Raw genomic sequence first — 21,919 nt, forward strand, 5'->3', positions numbered from 1 at the left:
ACACTTCGTGCTTTATCTAGTATCGAATGAGTATATAAATCATCATACATCACATCTACATCTCTGCGGACTATAATGGAAGGAGAAGACACATATGGGTCTCTTGGAACTACCTATAGATATCTGAAATGACGCATGACTCGCTCAGGCAGACGTAGATAGATAAGATGTGACCTACAAGCAAACCATATAGAGTAGAAGACCATGTCATCCAAAGGGCGCATTTGACAATGATCTCATATGATGTATAACGTATATCATATGCTATATTGCGGTCAAGAAACATCCTGAAGGGCTCAATTGTCTAATTCCCTGTAAGCGGGATAAATGCACAGACAGTGTAATCAACAATATATGACCAACTGAAGATGCGTGAAAAGTGTTCGAGGATCCATGTCTGAAAATGCTACAAATGAATTATTAGTAATTGCATAGCATAAGTGTTATAAAAATGGTACAGTGATGGTAAATGTGCAAATATATTACTGCAAATAACCTGCAGCTTTCTGTCATCTGTCTGGTCTTCCAAAGACAACTTTCAGTTAACTTTGAGTACACGTAAATCAAAAAAGAGACCCCTATTTATACTCATGAATGCGCTCAAAGTCAATGAAATATCTAAGGTAAACCACATCAACGTAATAGGCATTTTCCTCCACAAAGATGGACGTGCCAGCCAAGTACATGAAATATGACTTCAATGAATATGCTCTATGATACATAACCTGTGTATTATCACCATCGACCTCCACTGTCGCAACCAGGTGGTGTACATGCAACTTCTCTAGGAATGCAAATCTAGCATAACACCCTGTGGTGTTTTTCAGATCCTTTAGGGCAACCTCTAGGTTAGCTCCCAAGTAGGTCACCATCATATGTGGTGCATTAGGTATGATCATCCTAGAGTAGTCTAATAATCTTTCCCTGATTGGAAGATGTAACATGAATGACACATCATCCAGTGTGATGGATATCTCACCATACGAAAAATCTAAAGATGAAATCTCTGAGTGTAATCTCTCAAAGAAAGCTGACAACATACCATGGTTAATAATAGTAATAACCGGTCATATGCATAAATCTCGCAACTCAAATAGCTGCACGTAATCATGAAACCATTATGCTGCAACCTCGCAATCTTCCTACCATGATTGATTCATTTAAAAACATCACGGTATTAAAAAAATACATCATCATCAGAAAGTTTGAAAATTATAACACATATGTTTCAAAGAATAACTACATATAAATTTTATCTCTCTGCCCCACACGTGCCTAGCTGAAGTGTCATAAGGGTCTTCTCCAAATTCTTAAGGAATGCCAATATCGATAGCAAGTGCATCAACCTGGAATAATGGGGCTTCTGGGGTAGCAATAGGTGACACTTGTCTTCGGGAAGACAAAGTCGAAGATACTTGAACTCCAAAAATTGACGCTTCCGCATCAAATGAACTGGCACCATCCGGTGATTGTGAAGGTCGAGCTATTTCCCTATGAATAGATGCATGCTGGAACACTCTACCGTGTATCAATCGTTCTTGGTTGTTAGCCATGTTACCTATAATTAAACCATACAAACCAAACAAAGCAGAAAAAATCAAACTCAAATGAGAGACATTCAAAATCAAACCAAACAATACAGACAAACATAATACGGAAGTACACTTCCGTATCCCTGAAAATTCAAATTCTTAAAAATACGAAAATGCACTTCCTTATTTCCTACAACTCATAAAACACAACAATATCATAAACACATGAAAACGAAAAATGGGACAAAACGCAATGCTAAGTAAACTATCTAAGAATGAGTGTAACTACATTAATTGTGCAAAACATCAAAACTTCATTGTGGTATGCTTTGATTGTTTGACATCTCTTCTTGATACATAGATCCAAAATTTGATTCTAGAATCTCTTATTAAAGTATCTCTTGTACTTCCCTTATCAATAATATATTGTTTATAAAAAAAAATCTCAATTTCCAACCATTTATTCATAATACATTACAGGCACAAGATCATATCATATTTTTTTCTTATTAAAAAAATTAATACTACAGTTAATATGTAAATTTTGATAAAATAATGATTAAACTGTCTTTATGTATAGATGTATTCAGTATTAATTTATTATATTTAAAGATAAAGTAGCAATATTAACTACAATTGGAATTGAGATACAAGAAAAAAAGTTCTAAAAAACTATATTTGAAGATGATTTGAGAGCGAGGTACATAATATTTAGAGTAAGCCTTCCTCATGTGGTAGCAATGGAGAGTCGTTGAGATTGTAGTTTAGGTTCAAATGCTTGGAAGTAGTTAACTTGTAATATTCTTCATGAGAGTTTTTGGATTAATTCTGATCAAACAAGGTTGTTCAATAATTTAAGTGAGAGTTTATTTTTTGAGCTATAAATGGTTGAATATCAAATTTGTGGTCATGATGGAGGATTTATGGAGAGTTAGAAATGACAAATTTTTGAGATATTTCAATGTCTGTTGCAAAGTTTGGTTGATGAAGTTTGGTAATGCTCAATAACTCAAGTGAACTCAACCTTGAATAGCATTTAACATAAAAGTCAATATTTTTTGGTCTTATAATAGGCCAATTATTAGTCATGACTATAGTACTACTTGATATTGTTCAAAAATACGTTGGATTGAGTTTCGTTTAACGAACAACCATATTGTGAATCTCGAAGTAGGTCTACATGTGGTAGGTGATTCATAATGCATAAATTTCTTTTAAAATTAAGGTTTTCTTGATCCTCATGACTGAGACTTGATCCATTTGAAGTGGTTTAAAGATTGAAAAGAGGAGAATTGTAATTCAATCAGATTCAATAACAATCTACTTAGTGTTGAAAGAGTGTGGTCGAGATCATCCTTGACAAATAATAATTTTATAAAATTGAAAGTTTTGTAACTATAAAATTCAACATGTTTATGTAAAGTCAACAAAATGGTGTTCATTGACTTTAACAACTAGTCTTAGAATTTTCATGTTTAGCTTTTTGATTGTTAAGATTGTTTGCTCCTCTTATTAGAGGCCCTTCCCCTTTTTTTTAATGCTTTGGGCCTTGTATTTTTATTTAATAAAAAAAAAGTTAATTAGTTTTCTACAGGGAAAAATTAGGCTTTGTTTAAATGAGTTTTGTTTTTTTAAAATTTATTTTATAAACTATTTTGAAAAAATAAATAAATAATATATTTATGGCTTAAATAATCTTTTGGTTTTTGTAAGTTGGCGTATTTTTGTTTTTCGTTCTTGTATTTTTTTTTATAAAATCTTTAAATGTTGAATTTCCTTTAATTTTAATCATTAAAGTTAAAATCTACAGGTTTTTTTTTTTGGATTTTAACTTTAGGGACTAAATCCAAAAGAAATTCAACATTAAGAGATTATTTCCAAAAAAAAAAATACAAGAACGAAAATAAAAAAAACATGTCAAATTACAAGGAATAAAAGACAATTTAAGCCTATATTTATTTATTTTTTAAAATTGTTTTAGAGATGAAAAAAATAAAAAAGCTTATTTGATAGATTTATTGTTAAAATTGTTTTATATGACTTACGAACCAACAGTACATTCGTTAACCAAGTTCAATATTTGATTTCAGTTATGAAACTAGCTTATTTCAATTTCCCAACTTCTCTATCGATAGTTGCTTGCTTCTCCTCGCTTACTTTGCACATTCTTTACACTACTGACTTCATATGCAAGGTGTAATGGCTTCTGTGATGAATCAGATCCGCCAGAGGCATGCTCTTTGACATCCCTGATCTTCTTACCTACATTGCTTGTTTCCCATTTGATATAACATTCAACTTGCACCATGATTTCAACCATGGAAGCAACATGCTTCTAGTTTGACTGTATTACCTTTATGATTGCCTCATTGAACTAGGCGGCATATTCCCTTAGTTACTTAACATGCCTTTGGAGGACATTGAATAGATTGGTCGTTGAAACTTTTCAGTGTTTACTTGGAAAAAACTAATGGATCCATTTCCTTGAGAGGTCTTGATAGCCGGTCATTTAAAGACGAGGGAGGTTCACAAACCACTTGAGGGTCATTGGATAAGAGTTAGTCAGAGGAGCCTATTATCTCGATTTGAGTATTGATGGTGAAGATGTGTTCCTAGTTGTTGTGGTGCTTATTTGTTTCACCTTGTTGAGAAATATGACAGAGGTAAATGAAAGTTGGATGTAGGTGTAGTCTAAGTTAGTTTTATTAAGGTCTCGTGCTGGGCGTCAATTATACTTGTGAAAATACAATGAAGAAGAACTTGCTTATTAGGATTACCACAAGAGATTTAAGTGTGTTGAATATGTAAAGAGTGAATAATCTTCTCAATAAGAGTGCGTTGGGATGAAATATTTGAACTTTTTAGAGAATTTATAATTCTAAACAATTCAAATGATTCAATTGAAATTCATTCAATTTTAAATTCTTTTGTTTGGATAGAGTAGTAAATTATTCATTGTCAAATTTTTTGGATCATTTTTTTAAAAAATTCAAAAGTTTTGGGTCTAATTCAAAATATGAAAAATAGGAATCAATTTACAAAATTTGAAATTTAAAAGGACTAATTTGTAAATTTCTAAAATGATTAAGGACTTATTTGCAATTTTTTGAAAATTTCATAAATTATAAGGACTATTTTACAAAATTTATAAGATTAATAATAAATAATTTAACATTCATATTTTATAGAGTGAATGAACAATTTCAATTTCTTTACTTTTTGATGTCATTCAAAATTTCTAATATTTAACTTAAATAAAACACTTCATAAATTTACATCATTTAAATAATTATTCATATTTTTTATTCAAACAATTAATTTTGATCAATTCATTTAAATTTTCTCATTAAATTACTTCATCGAATATTTATAAATATATCTTTTGCACCAAATTGTTGGTGAAGAATTCGTTGTCCGCCAACAACTTGACTAGAGGGTAGAGATAAGGAGACCGGTTCTTACCGCTAGTAGGAACGAGAAGACCAAATATTTATGTTAGTATGAAGAAAAAATAGCTTCTTTTTTCTTACGGATAGTCTTATGGGGCCAATCAAAATTATCTAAATCAACGTATATATTCTTTTTTATATTTTAAAATTGCAGAATGTTATAAATATGTCTATTTTTCCTTTTTTCTTTTTGTCATCCAAATTTCCAAAATATAAAATAAAATTTTAAAAAAATAAATAAATCCTATTTTAACTTTTTAATTTTCAAAATAAGAGTTTTATAAAAATGATTTTATATAATTAAATAATCAAACAAATTTTATTATTTTTAAAATTTTAAAAACAAAAACAGTTTTTCAGAACTAAATCAAAGACAACCTAATTATTTTTTGTAGGGAGAATACATGTGGAAACCAGCACTAAAAAATCTCTCACCAAGGATTTATTAGACCTCAATTCCAATTCCAATTCCAATTCCAATTGTAAAGTTATTATCTTAGGCCCTAACAAGGATTAATAGAACAAACACCATCAATAATTTATAAGATGCTACATTTAGTTTTATTCTGGATATAAAGCATTCCACACAAGGTTTCATTCATAGAAAATCACTTCCTTACATAATTTATATGCTTACTACAAGATGACACATTGCAAGATAAAATGACATTTCTTTTTGTTAATGTTCTGGTTCAAAACCTCTGAAGGCACACATTTGTGTTATAACTATGTGATTTTCTAAATTAAAAAAATCAATGTTATTAAGAACTACCATGGAAATGGCTCTCTCCACCAGAACAAAGAAAACATCAATAAAATATTGAGAAAATGAGGCAAAATTTCCACAGATATTAAACATTGTTTGAAGAAATTTCCCATTTGCGACTTAACTGGTTTCTTTAATTGGTATTTCGATGACAATCTATGTGACATTTTAAACTTTACACTACAACCATGCTGTTGTGCCACGATTAGGCTTGAATCCTTAGCTTCCATCGATCACCTTCATCAATATGCGCTATCGATTTCCTGGAACAGCATCATCAACGAATATTAGAAACAGTTATTTCTAACAGAAACTGAAGCAAGGTGGAATTACTCCAGAAAATTACCATTGGAGTTGAGAAACTGAAGCAAGGTGGAATTACTCCAGAAATACTTGAATCCTGTCACCCATTCTGTCATTAAAATCCAAGAGTTTTCCCCCGGTTTCCTCTGTTGCATTATCCAATAGTTTTTTGAGGTTTACCCCACCCAAAGCTGCATAGTTCCGACAAAATTAACTAACACGAATAGTGAAAAGAAGTACTTCAACATGAAATTGAATTACAATTTTGAAATAGCAACAGTACCGGGAACTATGTTTGTGATTCCGTCCAGAAATCCAGCCTGTATGCGAAGTATATGCATTATGAGAAAAGGGAACATGAAATCATGTTTGGAGACATATTCAACAAGAAAGTTTGTTCAAACCAGACTCGAAAATACACGTAGTAAAAAGATGTACAACTGATTGATCAAAACCATGTAGAAAATTTACATACACACAATAGATAACAGTGAGATTAATGTATGCCACATAGCATGCATAAGAGGTTAGCAAATAAAGTGAACGATAAAGTACATATGCATCGCATGTAGAAATCATTATTTTCTCGTTTATTTTTGTTCAGTTGGAGAGTTGATCACTTACAGGAATCCGAAGATCAAGTTTCTCGGCTCCATCTCTGCCGGTTATTTTAATTCTCAGAGTCCGGGACCAGATTCCAGAAAAAGGGTTCCCTGAACTATCTGCACCATATTTATTGTACACGTCAGGTGTTATAACTTCGACAATGGGATCGTTGATAGTTTGACTCGTCTGCTCTGTATCAGCTTGGTCTCTCTGTTCAATACTGTATAGGCTACTGCTCTCTGATAAATAACTAATTAGTAATTACTACGAGAAGGCAAGAATAGAATGCGCAATGCACCTTTAGAAGTAGAATCAATGATAAGGAGATGCCTATTTCCAAGTCAATAAAATACTGAGCAAATAATTAATGATTTTCAGAGTTAAACATTTCCTAGAGAGATGATTCACACAAACGGGTTTTCTACAGAAAATTGAAAAGGTTCCCTCCACGTGATGCATTATTAGTTTACCCCTCCCCCCACCAAGTCTAACAAGGATTTATGGTCATAAAGCACCAAACCCGGCCATTAGGCAATAATTTGTTATAAGAGAACAAATTGATATGAAAAGATAAAATACACAGAGAGTGACTGAATCTGAGAAGCCTACTGCCATTATTTAATTATTTACTTATTTTTCTATTAAGATTTGTCTTTCCAACCTCTCTTTGAAAGAAGTTGATCGGTACTTGTAGTATAACGCTTCTCTTCTTCATAATATGTGTTGAAACCTAAGATATCCTTAATTTCTTCAAAAGATGGCATGCTTCCTGGAGGAGGAATACGACCTCCTTTAATAGCAGTGAGTGAATCCTACACCAGCAGTCATAGATTTTATTTTAAAAATGATAAAAATAAAATAATACTTCAAACAAGTACATAAAAAAGCCTTTTAAAAAAAAAAGAGTTCAATATTAAAATACTATTACTTTGGCCTGTCATATAGGATTTAGGATGAGTAATTATTTTTAATTATTTTTAATATGTTCAATAACTGTAATGGTCCCTTGCCTGGGATCGTGTTGACACAGTCCTAGACACGGCAGAAGCTTTCATGAAGTTATCATCAGCACATATAATATTAATTAATGATGATCATAGTTAAAGAAAGGGAGGACATGTCACCTGCATTGCTCGTATAGAAACTCCAATCAAGGAAAGGGGATAGGCAACAATTTTATAGCCAATGTCTTCAAGTTCAAGAGGAGTGAGTATTGGTGTTTTGCCTCCTCCTTCAAGCATATTGGCCTACAAAATCATACATATTAGCATTGCATATCATTTCCGTTTCTTTCTTTTGCGATTACTTGAACTTAATAGAAACACACCATTTTTGGGACAAGGGGAGAAACTTGACAAAAAGCTTCCATCTCTTGTTTGGAGGCAAGTGCATCTATAAAAACAACATCAGCTCCAGCATCAGCAAATGCCCTTGACCTATAGAGTGCCTCATCCAGAGACAAAGCTTGCCGTGAATCGGTGCGAGCCACAATCACAATATCAGATCCACTCTCATTTCTGGCATCAACCGCAGCTTTGATCCGCATAACCGCCTCTTCTCTCGACACCACTTTTCTCCCTTGTGTGTGACCACACGCTTTCGGTGATACCTAGCAATGAACCAACAAATTGAAACAATTTACCCAATATTGGATACAACATATCAGCATATCAAGTTCTAATAAGGTGTTGGAATATCAAATAATAAGCTTCGAATGAAAAGTAAATACTCAAGTTGATCCCTAAAATTGTAGTATCATACTGTATCAATCTAGTCCTTCCCATTATTACTATTCCAAAATAATCTCTAGAATTGCAAAAGATTGAATAGGCAAATCAATCGTCAAAACTGTAAGCATCTGTCAAAATAGTCTTTTATTTTTTTGACTTAGCAAATACATCTCTGGAACTGTAAAATGTCATTCAAAGTAGCCACTCTATTTTTTCTTAAACTCGGTATCAAGCCTAAAGACGGAGTAAGTCAGAGGAACAACTCCACTATCCATTAGCGGGGGCCCAAATAAAGTGAGAGCAATGCTCTATATGAACCGGCTCAACACCGAAATTGTTGACTAATCTGTTGGCATTGATATGAAACCAAGGTAGAAAGTAGCATATTTCATTAACGTGTCGCGGCATGGTCCCTAATGATAAAAGTTAACATACAGACTACTATGACCGACACTTTATATTTTTCGGGATATGCATTATTTGTCAATTTGCAAAAATCAAGGACTATTTCAATTGATGCTCACAATTTCAATAACTAATTTATCTAGTCACTCCATTGAAAACTATTGACCAATTTCCTCCCTCTATCTGACTATGTTATCAGATGCATCAGTGACATTATTATTCCTTCATAAAAAAATGTGACATTATTCACTTTTTCAAATTTGTTCCCAACATTACCAACTTAATATCACTATAGTACATGCAAATACTACGTATGAAGAAACGAAACCCGATTAATGTTTTTCAATTTCATAGATATTTTAGAATATTGTTAATGTGGAAGACTAGATTGACATTTTCATACTATTTCAATAACCAAATTCAGTACTCAACAAATGAACGCTTGTGGTTTAAAAAACCCTAACCTAACCTAATAATCTAAGTGCTTGTTTGATTCTGCAGTCAGAAAAAATGATTTTGAATCAATCGATCTTATTTAAAAGTGAGCTGAACACAAAATGACTTATATTTAGATACATTTAAGTGAAAGTGAGTTCAAGAATGAATTTCAATGTATAAAATCACATTTACACTCAGAAAGTTACAAATCCTAATTTCAAATTCTAATTAATCTGAAGGAAAAATCAATTCTACCATAGAGCAATCAAATAAGTCAAAATCAATTCTACCATAGAGCAATCAAATAAGTCAAAATCAATTCTACCATAGAGCAATCAAATAAGTCAAAATCAATTCTAATTAAGTCGGAAGCAAAAATCAATTCTACCATAGAGCAATCAAATAAGTCAAAATCAATTCTACCATAGAGCAATCAAATAAGTCAAAACCAATTCTAACTAAGTCAGAAGGAAAAATCAATTCTACCATAGAGCAATCAAATAAGTCAAAATCAATTTTCTAGAATCAATTATAATTAAGTCTAAAGTAAAAATCAATTCTACCAATAGAGCAATCAAATAAGTCAACAATTTTCCATAATCAATTCTAACCATTGCAAATGTGAAATCAAAGATAAACCAACTAACCTGATCTTCGAGAATGATTCCTGCAAAACCAGCAGAGATATAACCCTTAACCGTCCTCTTAACATTCATAGCATTACCATAACCATTATCAGCATCCCCAATAACAGGAATACCAACAGATTGAGTAATCAATTGACCTTGATCAATCATTTCACCATAAGACAAATAGCCTGTATCAGGCAATCCCAATCGAGAAGCAGAGATAGAAAAACCGCTAGTGAAACATAACGGAAAACCAGCGGACTGAACGAGATTTGCACTGAGTGCATCGAAACATGCAGGACCTTGATGAACGCCTGGTGAATCAAGGATTCGACGAAGGAGCTTCGCTTTTTCGATGTTTGATGAACATGAAATTGTGCTTGTGGTTGTGGCGCGTAATGGTTTACAGTTTTTTGATGTCAAGGGATGGATGAAACGAGATTGGAATTGGAAAAGGGGAGAAGAGGATGCACGACGGGAGTGGCGGAGATGAGGAGGAGGTAGAGGAATACAACCACCGGCGCCGGCGCCGGTGCCGGCAATAGTGGTGGCGGAGTAGTTTGTGTTACTAAGTGCCGAACCGGAACAGTTCATGATGGTCGCTAGCTTCCACAGTTACAGTCAGTAGCACTGATCTAATGTACTCCTAAATCCCCGTCTTGATTAAATTACTTATCTAATTTAGTTATAATAAAAGTGTTCGGTTTTTTCTAAGACAAAAAAAAAATTTGCTGAGTTTTTTAATATTTTTTTTTTAAGTTGAGTTTTTTACATTAATTTAACTCATGTTTTGGGCCAACTATGGCGATCCAGTCTACCACTCTAAATGAATTGCACTCATTTTAGAATTTTTTCAGCACATGATAACTCTAATTCTGATGATCACAAAAGATCTCAAATTCATTCATATCCAATGACTATCCGCACTCCACTATTAATAAATAACGAGTTTGTTATTTCAATATAGTATATATAAAGAATGTGTTAAATTTAGGTAACAAGTTTCAAACACAATTTGAATTAACTATTTTTCCTCAAATAATGACTTATGATTCATGTGTTCTCCATAATTCCACGACCACTCTTCAATTCACTAGTTCATAACCTTCTCAGATCACTAAACCAAGAGCCTCCGAAATCGAATGCAAAGATTTATCCCATTTGATCTGATCAAGCATTATTTCAACTATGATTTCCTAAATTTCTAGATCTCTTACTCTTATGCTTTTAAGAAATGGTTAGATCTAAAGCCACTCACTCCGCCGCTACACGAGAAGTTGTCGCCATAACTACAACCAAGTAGCTATTAATCAATCATCTCCACCTTCTCAGCTAAACGCGACGAATCCTAGAGAAGAAGTTTTGTTACATCCAGGTCTGATCCAAATTCTTCAGATAGTTAGATCTATTCAAGCTTCTATGATCGCTCATCTAATTCCCACCTCCAATATTGCAGCCTGAAGCCTTACATGGTTTCCATCTATTGCAATCAAACGTTGGATTGCAAGGTGCGAACGAGCTGCTGAACAATATATATGACATTGTTTGGCAATAAAATACGCACGTGATCGAGGAAAGGTTACATCGCTTGGAAGAAAGCCTACACAACGCTCCTCCATGCGGAAACACGGCCCAAGAGGTTGTATAAAGTGAAACTCATATTGTCGTCAAAAACTGACCGCGACGAAGAAATACGAGGCTCTTAAGTCGAGAAATCAACATAGGAGTCGAAAACATCAAACTCCTCTCGAAAGCCCTGGGGAGACCATGGCAACCACACTTTTTCTCCAAATCAAGTAGAAAACCAGCCGAGAAAGGTGCATCCGAAGTATCCGTTGTGTATTAGGATTTGGGTAAGCAAGATATCAAAGCCCGTGGAGAAGTCGCCCAAGTTGGGCGAGTATGATGGAAAAGGAGATCCCGACGAGCACGTGCAACTCATAAACGATCGACTAAATTAGTTCAACGCTGATAAAGCTTCCAATTGAAAATTGTTTGTGTTGACTTTGGTCGAGTCATCCAGGTTGTGGTTCAATGGCGTGACGGATGGGAGCATTGTATCCTGGACAAATTTTTGTGAACTATTTTCTGCACACTTCACTGCCCGGAAGAGACGATCGGTGATTAAAGTCGCTTTGAGCGAAATTGTCCAAGGAAAGAATCAAAGCTTATGATCTTATATTGACTGTTTCACACAAGTTGTTATTGTTGAGGTGGAGCAAGTTGAAGAAGTCCTGACGTGCTGAATCTTTTAGAATGGCCTTCTCTGCGGCCATCCTTTCAAGTTAAATATCGGAAGGAAGAAGGTGAAAATCACTCAAGAGATGTTAAGCATGGCTCAGTCGTACATGGTCTTGGAGGAGAAGTTGAACACGAGCTTCGATAACCCCACCGCTAATACCAACTCTAGTCGCCCGACAAGGAAGGAGTCCCACCACCGGAGAGACAACTTTGGCCGAGGTTTACAAGGCCGATATGAGAAGTACACACCTCTAAACATATCTCGAGATAATATTTACCAAGACAGTGCAGACACACAAGACAATGAAAACATGTATCTCGAGAGAATTTTTACCAAGACAGTGCAAACACATAATTTAAGAAGGGTAGAATCTGAGCCCTACCATATCAGATTGACAAGTTAAAACACTGCCTTTAATAAAAGTCATGACCATAACATTGACGACTGCATCCTTGACTGGACTGCTCCGAGACTGCTCCGAGACAATGACATTCGCCCAGAAAGATGTGGTTGAACCATAAGGAGGAAAACATGGAATATAAGCGGCAGTTATTCTTGTATAATCTCCCTGCTCATATACAAAAGTTATCTTCTATTATGAATGAAATATGTCGATTTCTAAAATGTTTGTTTGTTTCTGACTGTGCATATTATAGTGAATCAGGGTGCGATAGACGAGATGGAGGTCCGACATAAAGAAATTAGGGGTGCTTAGAGATTTTAGACCTCACCAAAAATAACTTTTATTTCTTCTCGGAACAGACCTCTTTTTTTAGTAATTAAACACCAATGAGGCGCTGCAAGCGTTTTCAGTCAGCCTCATACATGGGGGTACCTCTAAAAAACAACCCAAGTCGCGGATGAAGCCCATCATCCATTTCTTCTGATATGAATCTTCTTCTATGAGGTCCTCTCATTCTCCTTATAGACATACCCTCAGTTTCCCATCAAAAAGTGATTCTCCATCCAGTACTTGAGGAATAACTCAACACATCTGCTCTTCGTTCCATCCCCAACAATGCAAATCATAGTGTGAGCTTCCGGGCAGATAGGGGTGACCAGAAATAACCGATAATCGAAAGGTTGTAACTCAAGTAGAGGCCCAAAGCCATGGACAGTCGATTCTAGAGAAATTAACCTTCTACTATGTGTCCAAGTCAGAGAGACACAATGACCTTTAAAGAGGTGAAAGAAAAAGGTCATATAATGCTTCCCTTTCAAGTATTCACACCAATACTGATAAACTTTCACTTATGCCTAATTTTCTATATGAAAGTTGTAAAGGATCCATCATTGGATGCTTCAAGACTTCTATCTCAAAGGTAGTAAAGTGTATGCAAATATCTATAATCTAGAAAGTGAATTCATCAAAGGGAAAGGCGTAATCATCATACTTCATACATATCTTTTCATCCTTAGTGGGAGTTAAGGCACCTCAATCAAATAATGTGCCAACTTCAAGAAAGGCTCTATCGAGACTATCATTTATGGAGAAAAAAAACATAAATGGTGGAAGAGTAGACATAATCCACCCAAGGAAAAGGAGAATTCTTCTGGGATTGGTGAGCACTCTTTAGATATTTTTTACCCATTATGCACTAACTTTTCAAATACATAAAAACAAAGTCTTAAAGAATAAGATAATCGCTACATTGACGAAATGACTAGAAGAAAAAAGAAAAACAATGCTGACTCTTCAAGAACTGTAATCTAGCACACAAATGAATCCACACCCTACCAAACATGTCAAATCACTTGCACGCAATACTCAAGTGTTTCGGTTCCCAAAAGTCATAATGATGACACTTCCGAAAATACATTTGAAGTATGAAGCATTAAAAGCACAAATCCCCCAAGAAACTAAAATATTTCCCTTTTGCTCTTCCAAAGATAAAGACAAGAGTGGCCAACAGGCGAGGCTAAAACAACAAACCTTTGCCTTGCTAGGCAGAGACACGGGCTTGGGGACAATTGTTCTGAGCCAGCCATAGCGACTCCGGACAACCACTACGCACTCCTTTCAGAATCTTTCTAGCACACGGGGGCTCGCATTCTGATGATCACAAAAGATCTCAACTACATTCATATTCAATGGCTATTCGCACTTCACTCGTAACAAATAAAGAGTTACTGAAGTTGCATGTCTTTAATATATTATAGGGGAGAACCCCGATACAGTTTTTTTGCTTGTATCTTAAGCTTTAGTTTCATTATTAATGTTTATTGAGTCTCCCCTTCAATTGCACATCTTTCGATTAAACTTCGAATCCATTCTTTTTAGCATTCATAATTTTATTTCTTGTATTTAAGTATGATCATTATGATTTAAGTCAACTGGTTGAACTAATGGAACAAGAACCATATCTGATGTTGGTTCAAGTTATGTGGGAAGTGAAATCTCAAACTATTTTGAAAATTTTGAAAATTTGAGATTTATTGTGTGTGACTTGAATCACTCACAATCTATGACTCGAATTAAACCAAACAGAGGAGAAGAAGAAATTTATGGTGTCTGTGACTCGAATCATATTTTACACATAATTTGAATCATGTAATACTGTGACTCGAATAACAAGTTACACATGATTCAAATCATACATCTCATGTTAGCCACTTCCTCATTTGATTCAAATCACATATTCTACATGACTCAAATCACAAGGTTTTTCACTTTTTCCTGGTTGGGTTCTGACCAGTTTGATTCAAATCAATCTTTGTACACGACTCAAATCATAAGCCTTCATGACTCAAATCATAGGAAATGGACCACTTTTCCTCATGTTGATCTTTTTCCACTCTACGTGCTCATTTGACTAAAATCAACAAATTCTCTTGAATGGAATCTAGCAACCATTTTCATCTATTTTTGTGTTTAATCTCCAACACATATAAATTCATTTATTTCATCTCATTTCATAACAACCAAGCAATTCCAACATACATAAAGAGCTGCTACAAACTCCCGGAGACATGTTGCCACAACATTGAATCAATGTTAGTCAAATTCTGGTGGGGTTCAAATAATGGTGAGCGGAAAGTGAATTGGCTGAGTTGGGACAAATTGGCTTGTGCTAAAGGTTTGGGAGGTATGGGATTTCAAGGAATCAGTGAGTTAAATGTCAGCTTGCTTGGGAAGCTTATTGGAGACTCATGATAGGAGAATAATCTTTGTTGGGGAAAGTTTTTAAAGGAAAGTATTACCCAAGAGGATCTATCGAAAATAGTTCATCAGGTTTTGCTCCAAGTTATGCGTGGAGAAGCACTCTCAGTGCAAAATATTTGATAACTCAAGGTATGTGATGGCTAATTGGTAATGGTGGAAAGGTTGGAGTTTGGGTGGATAACTGGCTCCAAGAGAATGCAGGGTTCAACGCCCTTAGTCTAATGCGTGGGTTAGACAATGATGCAAAAGTACAAGAATTGATTGACAAGGACCTAGGCATCTGGAAAAACGACTTGGTCCAAACATGTTTCAACCAGATAGAAGCCAAACAAATTCTCAGTATACCCATTTCCATCAAGCTTCCAGAAGACTAGCTAATTTGGAACGGCAAAAAATCTGGTGAGTATTCTGTGAGGTCAGTGTGTCATATATGCATAAAAGAAAAGTTGTCCAAGAATCCTGAACCTTCCAGCACCCCTCATCAAATTCTTTGGAAGAAAATTCGGAACTCCCCGATACAAACCAGAATTCGAAGTTTCCTTTGGAGACTAGCTAAGAATATTCTCTACACCAAGGTGAACTTATCCAAGTCTGGTATAAGGTTAGATATTTTTTGTCCCTTCTGTCATTGTGACTTGGAGTCTATTCAACATTTGTTCCTCAATGTGATTTTGCAAAACAAACCTTATTCTCCTCCATTCTAGACATTAAAACTCCTAATGTACTGACATAAATGACTGGCTTTTGAACTGTCTTACCGATTCAGAGTATTTTAACTCCCAATTGGTGTGTACCTCGTTGTGGAAGATATGGAATGCTCGAAATGAGGTGGTGTACAAACAAAAACAAGCTAACCCTGTGTTTGTGGTGGGAGAGGTGATTGATGTTGTGTTGGAATTTAACAAATGGAATCCAAGAGGCGATTGATGTTGTGTTGGAATTTAACAAATGGAATCCGAAACTGTGCCAAAAAGACAATAACTCAGTTTAAGGACTTGGAGCCAGTTCCGAATGATGTTTTTACTCTACAGGTGGATGTTGGAGTTTTTTAGGAAGAGTTTGTTTCCTTTGGGTGTGTAATAAGGAATAACATCAAGGAGATGATTGTTGCAACTAGTCAAAAAGAGTTTGTTTCTGTGGAGTCTAATGTTGTAGAACTTTTAACAATCAGATGAAGCCTTCTCCTTGCACGGGACCTAAAGCTTGAAAAAAATTCTCTCCAGGCGGATGCAATCAACATTACGAACTACATTAATTTGATCAAGATTGATGCTACTATTAAGCACATTGCTGCTGACTATAGGTTTTTATTTAATAGTTTTAAGGTTGCTTCAATCATATATTTGTCTGGACAATTAGACAATTAAATGTTGTATTGCCTAGAAAGTTAAATGTTGATGCTCATAACTTAGTTGCGTTAGGGAAATTGTATGGTTCAAAAACTTGGTTCAAAAACTTGGCTAGGAGTTTTCCCTAATGAGGACCAGTATACCTCTGTCCCGTTTTTTCATTTTTAATGAAAAAAAAGAAAAGGAAAACATGTGAAATTGAACATGTACCCCAAACGTAACCTCATGAATACAATAGAATTTCATGAGTTTTAATAACAACTCCAAATAAAACTTTTGCAAATATTGTGAAATGAATGATAAAACTTATTTCCAAACATTTCTCTTTCTTTAGATTGTTTTTTTTCTCCAATCAATTTATTTTTATAAAGAAAATTGGCACATACTTAGCAACAGTGGATTAGCCATTGATTCCCCTAGTGATGAAACATAAAAATTCAAAATAATAGTCTAATTGTCTCCGAAGAAAACTATGCATGATTTATTAGATGGATTTAACTTATTTAGATAAACACTGATCAGATATTTATCTTAATAAGCTGAACCAGATACACAAAGTTGAGCAGATAAAAGCAGGTCTAGATTACATTACATACAATACAATACAATACAACACTACTCTTAGAAGAAACGACTAAACCGCCCCATCAGTAAAAGGGTTTTTATTGACTCAATTTTGTTGATTTTCTCTCTAAATGCTTAAAGCTGGTGATCCGTAGTTGTTGCATAACGCTCTTCCTCTTTGTAATAATCGTTGAAACCAACAATTTCCTTAATTTCTTCAAAAGATGGCAAGCTTTCCGGTGGAGGAATACCACCTACCTTAATGGCAGTGAGTGCACCCTACAAATTCAGTCATAGCAATCTTTTAATATTAAAACCCATGTGACACAGACGCGAATACAGAATATGACAAACATGCAAAATAAAATATTATAAGTAATTGAATGTAACCAATCACATATGCATGTGTCTATCAGACACCAAACACGTCTTCAATACAAAGTGTCAGTGCTATGTAGATTAAAATTAAGAGTTGAAACATAACCCTGCCGTTAATTTTCGAAAGATGTTACTGAGAAAATGTAAAGATATAACTCGGATAAAACAACAATTGACAGTGATAATTGTATATCACTATCTCTTAGGATGTCTTATAGAACTATACTTAAAGGGAAAGATAAAAGGGTAGGAAGAGATGTGAATTTGACCTGCATTGCTCGTATCGAGACCCCCATCAAAGAAAGTGGATAAACAGCGAGTTTATAACCAACTTGATCGAGTTCCTGAGCATTAAGTATTGGTGTTTTTCCTCCTCCTTCAAGCATATTCGCCTATACACATTCACAAAGATAACAGGTTAACTAACATGTACATTTATTTACGAGCATTATTCAATTTGCTCCTTTTTTCTCTCTCTTTTTTTTCTGGTATGCAGTGCGGAACAAGAACTTTATTGCTCGACATAAACACGTACCAGATGAGGAACATCAGGAGCAACTTGACAAAAAGCTTTCATCTCTTCAACAGAACCTAGTGCGTCAATAAAGACAACATCAGCTCCAGCTTCAGCATATGCGTTTGACCTCCAAAGCGCTTCTTCAAGAGACACACCTTGTCGGGCATCGCTGCGGGCCACTATCACAATATCAGACCCGCTCTCAGTTCTAGCATCAACTGCAGCTTTAATCTTCATAACCGCCTCCTCTCTAGAAACCACTTTCCTCCCACGCGTGTGCCCACATGCTTTCGGCGCCACCTAATTTCCATCACATATATTAACAACACATTATGTAATAGCAATCAAATTTGATGTCACAAGATAAGCTCAAACTAGTTCATCCAAACAAACCCATAGACTAATTAGCTAAAAATCAGTCACTCACAATTGTAATTATAGATGATTTAAATTCCAGATCAATTATATTTTTGAACCATACAATTATAGTAAATATTTTATATTATTTTTGAACCATACAATTATAGTAGATAAGATGATAAATGCAAAAAAGAGAAAGTGAAAACAAAACGAAGTTACTAATTATTAATTAATTAGAGTTAATTACCTGATCTTCGAGAATGATTCCAGCAAAACCAGCAGCGATAAAACCCTTAACAGTTCTCTTAACATTCATGGCATTACCATAACCATTATCACCATCACCAATAACAGGAATATTAACAGATTGAGTAATGAGACGACCTTGATCGACGATTTCGCCGTAGGAGATGAAACCGGCGTCTGGAAGACCTAATCTGGTGGCGGAAATTGAGAAACCGCTTGTGATGCAGTATGAGAAACCGGCTGATTCGATGAGTTTGGCGCTGAGAGCGTCGAAGCAGGCGGGACCTTGATGGCAGCCGGGGGAAGACATGATTCGGCGGAGGACGGTGGCTGGTTGCTCCCGTGATTTCGCCATTTTTGCAGAGTGTTGGGTTTGGTTGCGTGTGCTTGACTGAGAGTTACTATACTAATAAGACAATAATAATTGTAAATGCATTAAAATAATAATGAATATAAATAATGATAGTTGTTTCGACTTTGTTTTTTTTTTTAAAGAATTTATTTGATTATAAATAAGGTTATTTGAAATTTTACTCTCAGAATTTTTTCTTTAATTTCTATTTCACAATTTCATTATTTTATTTTAAATTTTGAAATATTTTCTCACAATTTTATCTCAATAGCATATTTGCAAATATATTTTACTTAAATTTTAATTTTTTGACTTCAAAATTAATATTGTTTAAGTTAAATAGTTGATAATCAATATAATTTTCAATAATCTATCTTCGATCTAATGTAAAATTATCAAAATTATAATTTTTAAAATTCTCAATTTTCAACGACGTCAACAAACTCCGCCATATTTTTTCTTGTTATCAAATAACTCAAATATGTATCATAAACCTCAATAAATACTAATTGGATGAAGTTTTCTCGTGTTGAACCCAAAATAGCGATTGGATTTACGTATGAATGTCAAATTCCAGTTTTTTCAACTCAAGTTGGTATTGAAAATATTACATTTGAAAAAGAAGAAAGATGTTTCGTTAAAAAAATCTCAAGAGCTATTTACAAGGGATGAGGATGCACTTCTTATCCAATCATGGTTCAATGGTTCAAAGGATTCAATTGGGAAGTTTATCAAAAAGCCAATATTTTTTGTTAAGAATCGCTGCCAATTATAATCAATATCGTGGGCAGTCGCGAGAAAAACTATGAGGCCAATTAAAATTTCGATGGCATCGAATAAATATTTTGATTCAAAAATTTGTTAGGTGTTACAAACAAGTTGTTAATGGAAAGAAAAGTGGGATATGAGAGAAAGATATCTTGATCAATACACATGTTTTTTTGCTCATTGTGAGTGCAACTTTCCGTTAGATGTATTTTGTGTGATGTCAAAACTATGATACCTGAGTGTTTATGTACATTGGACGGTATCCTCTAAGTCTAGTTGTGCAGTTTAACATTATGAAGCATAACAACATGTTGGAAAGGGTTTAGAAAAGGTTCATGCATCAAAGAAAATGTTGCATGCATCAAAAACGAATTTTCATGTGAAAAACAACTATGTTCGACACATACGCTCTATAGGTAGACACATAGACAAAACTTTTCTCTACAGGACGACTCATCTGTTTTTCAGGTTGACTCATGTACTGCATTTTTAAACTCTGTATGCTCTGTTTGATGTGTCGCCTCTACAAGTCGACATATAAGTTATACAAGTCGACGCATGGCTTCTACAGGTCGACTCATGCATCGTATGTGTCGACACATGATTTGCATAGATCGACATATACATTAAAAATCTTGAAATTTCGCATTATTTTATATTCATTTTGCATTTTTTTGCTTCATACTTGCTTACATATATATACTTGATATAAACATCATTTCTAGTAAGGTTCTAGAGTAAACCTACATGAAACCGGGATTTCAAAGCATTCTCATCATCTTCAACCTCACTCTATGCATACACACAAATAAACTACACATAATCATTCTTTGTTTGGGTGCCATCTAGAATTAGGGTTGATAACGTCCAATTTATGATTTATTTAATTGCAAATTGGGTTGAGATCTTTGAGGGTTTCAAATAAGAAAACGAGTTGGGGTTTTCCTTCAAGATCGTTTAGGAGTTTGAAGGTTTTGGACAAGATTACACAATTTGAATTCGATCGAGTGAAGACTTTGAAGAACAGAAGGTTCTTACAAAGGAGTAGCGTGAGGCGGTGGATCACTTTGGTAAATTTTAGATTACAACAATTCGCGATTTTGATTCGATCGAGTGAAAGTTTTGAAGAACAAGGGGTTTCTTGCAAAGAAGTAATGTGGGACGGTGAATCAAATCGGCATTGTTGGGTTACTTGATCAAGCTTTGATCAAGGTAATATAAATCGTCAGAATCAACATCAAACTTAGGGTTTGTGGGGTTGGATTGTTACATCTCTCTTGTATACATACTTTTGCAAAGTAAGGTTAATTTCATTATCTCAATTCGAGTTCGAATTGAGGGCAGACATACCCATAACGGAATCGATTGGAGAATTGCCTAAACAAATCCCCGTGTACTCTCTCTCTCCCTCTCTATCTCTTTTATTTTCCGTTTGCAAATTGTTGAATTCATCGATCGTGCGATCAATTCGTTTGGATAATATTTTTTATTACATTTTGAAAGAGGTGTTGTTGAGTTGATCAAAATCCTTTAGATTGTGATTGAATTTTAAGATCAACAAAACCACATAAATTTTCAAACAATATCGATTGCACATAAGGTGTTCAATTATTTGTCTAAATGGTTTTTTTGTGTTCGATCATTGAAAATAGTCTATCATTGTTGCTTTGTATTCAATTGGTTGTGATTAATTATTATTTTTATCAATCTGTGATTCATTATCATACCGTGATTATAATTATGCATATATGAGCTTTTAGATAGCGGGTTCAGTTAGACGATTCGATCCGGGTTAGTTCCATTTGCCATAAACTTTTCAAAACTATTTTTGTTCTAGTTTTTAACTAGTGATCTATGCATCCCCCTTCTAGATCGAAGTCTACCGTCTAACACTCATGATGAATGTGCATCATTCAATCTTAAGTATGCATGGTGATTGTTAAAAGATGAAACTAAATGGATGAGAACATTGACTGATAAAAATATTAAAAAGGACAAAGAATTCTACTAATGTAGCATATACTTATCATCACCAATGGAGCGTCCAATGGATAACAAGCATAAAAAAGGAAGGGTAAGGCAAAGAAAAATACAAATGCAACTAAATCGCCTTATACTATTG

General features: G+C 34.4%; 2 protein-coding genes and 1 long non-coding RNA gene across 5 annotated transcripts; 1 reads left to right on the forward strand and 2 right to left on the reverse strand.

Moving 5' to 3' along the window:
- Positions 1-5,776: 5,776 nt before the first annotated feature.
- LOC127128781 (uncharacterized) lies at positions 5,777-10,541 on the reverse strand. 3 transcript variants are annotated; one of them, XM_051058154.1, is made up of 8 exons: positions 9,877-10,541; positions 7,984-8,265; positions 7,781-7,903; positions 7,318-7,468; positions 6,675-6,895; positions 6,334-6,370; positions 6,094-6,241; positions 5,777-6,010 (listed from the first exon to the last, which is right to left on the reverse strand). In XM_051058154.1, exons 1-7 carry the CDS (start codon positions 10,450-10,452, stop codon positions 6,126-6,128), a joined length of 1,506 nt encoding a protein of 501 aa, XP_050914111.1. In that variant the 5' UTR covers positions 10,453-10,541; the 3' UTR covers positions 5,777-6,010; positions 6,094-6,125. The 3 variants fall into 3 exon arrangements, 2 of the variants coding, with proteins under 2 accessions (XP_050914111.1, XP_050914112.1); XM_051058155.1 differs by having other exon boundaries at positions 6,675-6,772; positions 9,877-10,540; XR_007806032.1 differs by lacking the exons at positions 5,777-6,010; positions 6,094-6,241 and having other exon boundaries at positions 6,331-6,370; positions 6,675-6,888.
- A 125-nt stretch (positions 10,542-10,666) lies between these two features.
- Positions 10,667-13,042, forward strand: LOC127128782 (uncharacterized). The gene is made up of 2 exons (XR_007806033.1): positions 10,667-11,233; positions 11,315-13,042. It is a non-coding gene; the product is annotated as an uncharacterized LOC127128782 (long non-coding RNA).
- Positions 13,043-17,066: 4,024 nt separating this feature from the next.
- On the reverse strand, positions 17,067-19,123 carry LOC127128783 (uncharacterized). Its single transcript, XM_051058156.1, has 4 exons — positions 18,679-19,123; positions 18,090-18,371; positions 17,824-17,946; positions 17,067-17,455 (listed from the first exon to the last, which is right to left on the reverse strand). Exons 1-4 carry the CDS (start codon positions 19,030-19,032, stop codon positions 17,312-17,314), a joined length of 903 nt encoding a protein of 300 aa, XP_050914113.1. The 5' UTR covers positions 19,033-19,123; the 3' UTR covers positions 17,067-17,311.
- Between the last annotated feature and the right edge of the window lie 2,796 nt (positions 19,124-21,919).

Source organism: Lathyrus oleraceus, chromosome 3, assembly GCF_024323335.1.
Source record: "Lathyrus oleraceus cultivar Zhongwan6 chromosome 3, CAAS_Psat_ZW6_1.0, whole genome shotgun sequence".
Classification (NCBI taxonomy): Eukaryota; Viridiplantae; Streptophyta; class Magnoliopsida; order Fabales; family Fabaceae; genus Lathyrus; species Lathyrus oleraceus.

Bases quoted from the DNA above. Each gene is read 5' to 3' on its own strand.
- LOC127128783 (XM_051058156.1), bottom strand. From the start codon at position 19,032: ATGGCGAAATCACGGGAGCAACCAGCCACCGTCCTCCGCCGAATCATG. The intron at 18,372-18,678 runs GTAATTAACTCT...GATGGAAATTAG, and splicing joins GAATCATTCTCGAAGATCAG to GTGGCGCCGAAAGCATGTGG. The intron at 17,456-17,823 runs GTCAAATTCACA...CTGAATTTGTAG, and splicing joins TCTCGATACGAGCAATGCAG to GGTGCACTCACTGCCATTAA.
- LOC127128781 (XM_051058154.1), bottom strand. From the start codon at position 10,452: ATGAACTGTTCCGGTTCGGCACTTAGTAACACAAACTACTCCGCCACC. The intron at 7,469-7,780 runs GTGACATGTCCT...CTGCTGGTGTAG, and splicing joins TTTCTATACGAGCAATGCAG to GATTCACTCACTGCTATTAA. The intron at 6,242-6,333 runs GTACTGTTGCTA...GGAACTATGCAG, and splicing joins AATCACAAACATAGTTCCCG to CTTTGGGTGGGGTAAACCTC.